The 5,000-nt window shown below is 47.8% G+C and overlaps 1 protein-coding gene across 2 annotated transcripts in view; it reads right to left on the reverse strand.

The window, feature by feature from the left end:
* Positions 1-5,000, reverse strand: part of LOC122247738 (nephrin-like) — a 481,778-nt gene that overhangs the window by 260,377 nt on the left and 216,401 nt on the right. For both annotated transcript variants that reach the window (XM_086542100.1, XM_086542099.1), the window contains exon 3: positions 1,255-1,387. In XM_086542100.1, the coding sequence (XP_086398226.1) occupies positions 1,255-1,387 (133 nt within the window). The remainder of the gene's footprint in view (positions 1-1,254; positions 1,388-5,000) is intronic.

The raw sequence follows: 5,000 nt of genomic DNA on the forward strand, positions 1-5,000 counted from the left end.
CTAATAAGCTCTCATCTGCCTCACATACTCATGTATATGAGGGCATATCAAGAGCACAGATGCTGAACGTGAGCGTAGCGCTAAATGTACATGATCGCGTCGACCTGGTGTTCGTTCCTTCATATGTAAAATACCCTTTTCCGTAATTCCCCGCGAATGCTGGTCGGAGTTTGTTACCAGGGCCGTTATTTGGGGAATTTCCATTACCGCCAAACTTACGGGGATATTATTCAACCTCGTGCACCGGGACTCATGAGTATGCGGGCTGAGTAAAGGCCGTTCCTCCTAAATCAGAGTTTGCGGAGGAGTGAGTCGCCGGAGCTTGATTAATATTAACTATCTGTGTCTTCTGAGGGAAAATGGCAGTCTGATACCTGCCAATAGGTAATGCATGGAGAGAGATTTGCCCTTGATTAAATATTTGCAGATTACGTAGCAGGGAAGTGGAGGAGGAAGAGGAGGAGGAGGAGGAGGAGGTGGCGGCAGATAAGGATTGGGTCGGAGGGACGAAGAGGAGGAGGAGGAGAAGGAGAAGGCGGAGGGGGGAATAGATTATTTAAGGAGGAAGGGAGGAAGAGAAGGAAGAGGAAAAGGGGATATATGAAGAAGAGGAACGAAATGAAAAAATGAGGAGGAACAGAAGAAAAGGGAAAACTAGGAGAAGGAGAGGTGGAAGAAGAGGGAGAAAAGGTAATAAGAACAATTCACGGCGCATACAAACTTACACACGCACTCATAAAAAAAAAAACAAAAAAAAAAACAATCCATCCACCCTTATAAGCCTCCCACCATCCCCTACCCACCCACCCTTCCCTACCCTTTTCTTCCGGTTCATTCGTCCGTATTCCCTCCTCTTTAACCCACTCACCCAGTCACCCTTTCCTACCCTACCTATCCTTCCCCATCCGGTCTCTCTTCCCCAACCTTCCTTCGGTAACGCTTCCATTCAACTTACCCACCTTCTCCTCCTACACCACCCTTTTCCGACTACTCCCATCCTGACCCACTCTACAACAGGTACCCACCCTTTTCCAACCTACCTATCCTTTCCCACCCTACCCCGTCCTATCTCATCCCCCTCTTTCCTAATCCACCCACTCCCCCACCTTCCACTCACTCACCTGTAGATGGGCGTCCCAGCTGCTCCTCGACCCTCCACCCACTCCCCCACCCTCCACCCACTCCCCCACCCTCCACCCACTTCCCCACCCTCCACCCACTCACACACTCCCCCACCCTACAACACCCACTCACCTGTAGATGGGCGTCCCAGCTGCTCCTCGATACCAGAGAATGAGGACGACCCTGTCGTTGGCCAGGGAGGAGGTGACGTCGCAGGGCAGCCTGGCCTTCTCCTGCACCATCGCCATGGCGGACGCGTAGACAGCTGGCGGGGGAGAGAGAGGAAAAGGCAGGTTAGGGTCAGCGCGAGCGGGCGAATGGCACAATTAAGGCGAATATGACAGCGCCATTATGGCAACAGCGGCCGAGGCGGAGGCGACACAGGCCAGACGCCGGTGATCCTGTGGGCGGGGGGGGGGATGGTACATGTTGGTGGTCGGAAGTGGGTGGTTTGGTTGGGTGGGTGGTTGCATGGTTGGTTGAGTGCGTGATCGGATGGTTGGTTGAGTGTGGTAGGATGGTTGGTTGAGTGTGTGGTCGGATGGTTGGTTGAGTGTGTGGTCGGATGGTTGGTTGAGTGTGTGGTCGGATGGTTGGTTGAGTGTGTGGTCGGATGGTTGGTTGAGTGTGTGGTCGGATGGTTGGTTGAGTGTGTGGTCGGATGGTTGGTTGAGTGTGTGGTCGGATGGTTGGTTGAGTGTGTGGTCGGATGGTTGGTTGAGTGTGTGGTCGGATGGTTGGTTGAGTGTGTGGTTGGATGGTTGGGTGGGTGTGTGGTCGGATGGTTGGTTGAGTGTGTGGTTGATCTGCCTTTAGTCGTCCGGAATGTAAGTACATGCGTAGTTGATTGTGTGGTTGTAAAGTCTTACATGATTTTAGGTTGTGAAGTTATGTATCTTATTATTAAACTGGTTAGATTTGTGTTTGATTGCGTGTTTGGTTGGGTGTAGATGAATGTGTATATGGACGTGTGGATGGTTGGATATGTGATTGTGTGGTTGGTTTTATGTTTGTTTGTGCGTACTTATGTATATTTATGGTTCTGTGAGTTGGTTGTTTGTGTGTGTACTTTAGATGTAATTTTGGTTGTGTAAGTTGGTTGTGTGTGTCTAGATGTGTAGAACATACATAGTTGGATTTTTAGAATTGAGGTTATTTGCGTGGTTAATTATCTTTGCTATTAGTTGGATACTTGGATGTGTATTTTGTTTCGTATGTGTGGTTGTGTAGTTGGTTGTGCATGAGTATGTGGTTGATCCTGTGTCTGCTTTTTTTGAGTGCATGGATGTGTGTCTCTAAGATTCGGTGACTGCATTTCCTATGTCTGAATTGCATGATTCTTTATTTCTGTCTGTTGATGTGCTTGTCTGTGAGATTGTAAAGTTTCGTCTTTCTGCTTGACTGCCTACCACTCGCTTGTCTTTTTGGCTTTGTGGTTCTCTCACATCTTAACTTTTTGATTACTTGTCAAATTTCCTTTCGGAATTTCAACGATGCTATGACTGTTTTGACTGATTTTGTCAGTGTGTTTGTTTGATGTGTGTTTGTTTTAATGGTTGTTTGCCTGCTTGATCAGCTGGTATTTCATTTTGTTATATATTTTTATCTAAACTTATGTGCATCCTTGTCAAGAAGTGACAAGGATCTATTTTTATCTACGTCTTCATTTCTTAAGTTGCTTCCATTGTTGAGATCGTTAGCAACTTTATCTTTACAAAAGATAGAAAGATAGAGATCTATAACCATCTCCGAAGTGTGGGAATTATCCCTCCTCTCCTCCCCCGTTTCCCCCTCCCCCCTCCCCCCTCTTCCATTCCTAATCCCCTATTCCGAACATTCCTGGAACTCTGTGTCTGTCTTTGTCCGTCTGTGTCCGTCTGTGTCTGTCTGTTCCTGCCTGTTCTCTTAACGATCTTCGACTTCCTATGTCTGAGTCCGGCGATTGGGTGCATTAATTATTTTGATTTGTTTAGCACAAGAATGGAAGGACTTGTATACTGCGTGTGTGTGTGTGTTGGGGGGGGGGGGGAGGTGTGTGTGTGTGTGTGTGTGTGTGTTTGTGTGTGTATGTGATGGTAAATATATGAAAATATTTAAAATTCAATGTTCATATTTTGATCATAACTTACCACCGACTGTATTCATCATTGTAATCTTATTAACATAATTCTCCTTATTATCAATAATCATCATCAACATATTCATATACTCCTTCACACGATCAACATATTCATAATTTCCAACAATATAATCATCATTACCATCATAATCATCAACAACATAATCATCATCCTCATTATTACAATAAATATCATCACAACCAACATCATCATCATAACAATAGTCATCATAGTCATCACCATCAACACAACCATCATAATCATCATGACCATCATCATCCTGTTGGAAATTCACATCAACACCATGAAACATGTCTCTTCACGTCTCGCTTCCACACAAACAAACCTCAGTTCCCGGCGCATGACTTGAAACATGAGCTCTCCCCTTTAGAAATTTTCAAAACATCATTAAGAAGGCAGGATTTGGACCGGTTTTATGTCCACTTTCGTTTTCTGCTTTCTCTCTCCTTTATTCCATCTCCTCTTGCACCCTGCTTTTGTATTTTGTTTTACCTCCTCCTTTCCTTGTTCTTTTCTTTTATTTACCTTCTTCTTTATCTGGTTCTTGCTTTCTCTTTACTCCTTTTCTCTTCTTTTTCTGTCTCTTCTAAGTCCTTGCCTTTCTCCCCCTCCTTGCTCTTTACTCTTCTTCTCCTACTCCTTTCCCTTCTCCTCATCCCTTTTCCTTCCTTCTTCCTTCCTTTCTCCCTTCTTCCGTCGTCCCCCTTTTTACCATACTTCTCTCTTTTTTCTCCTCTCTTTCCTTCTTTTTTTCTTCCTTTCCTTTCCCCTCTCATCCTCCATTTTCCTCTCCCTTCCTTTTCCCCCCTCTTCCTCCCACTTCCTCTTCTTCTCCGACTTCTTTTCCCTTTCTTTATCTCTGTTAATCCCTTCTGCCCTTCTCTCTTCCTCCCTCTATCCCCTCTTTACTCTTTCTCTCTCTTCCTGCATCCCCCTCTTCCAAAAATGTCTCTTCGCCAAGAGCGAAATACTGACTGACATTATACCTCGAAGATATACATACTTCGTTTTCCCTCCGCCATAAAACCCCTCGCTCCCCCCCCCCCCCGTCTCCTCCCCTTCCTGGCCATCCCCCATCCCTCGTCCACCTCTTCTTCACCCCCCCTTCCACCTCCCCATTCGTCTCCCTGAGCCCCCTTCCTCCTTTCCCCTCCCCTCCAGCCCCCTCTTCCTCAGTCCATCCCTCGCCAGCCACCCCCTCCCCTCATACTCCCTCCTTTATCCCACCCCAACCCATCTAACTCCCCACCATCTCCCCCTCCCCCTCTCCCTCTCCCTTCCTGTCCCCGGTACCCCCCCTCCCCCTCCCTCTCTCCCTCCCTGTTTCCGGCATCCCCCTCCCCCTCTTCCTTCCTGTCCCCGTCACACCCCTCCCACTCCCCTTCCCTTTCTGCCTCCCTGTCTCCGTCACCCCCTCCCCCTCCCCCTCTCCCTCCCTGTCCCCGACAACCCACTCCCCCTTCCCCTCTCCCTGTCCCTGTCCCCGTCACCCCCCTCCCCCTCTCCTCCCCTTCCCCCTCCCCCTTCCCCCTCCCCCTCCCCCAAGCGCATAGGCAAAAGACCTTATGCAAAACAGACCGCCCATATTTTCAGATATAATTGAACTTAGAGCGAGCACCCCCGGGCCGTATGTCTTAAACTCTCAAAGCAATTCCTTCGTCGCTACGAAATTTATTGGATGGAAAATGGGTTTTATTTTATTCTTATTCGTCCTGAGAACGGCGAGGCTAAGGTATG

This window comes from Penaeus japonicus, unplaced genomic scaffold (assembly GCF_977035675.1).
Source record: "Penaeus japonicus unplaced genomic scaffold, GWHDUDI00000001_assembly GWHDUDI00000011, whole genome shotgun sequence".
Taxonomy (NCBI): Eukaryota; Metazoa; Arthropoda; class Malacostraca; order Decapoda; family Penaeidae; genus Penaeus; species Penaeus japonicus.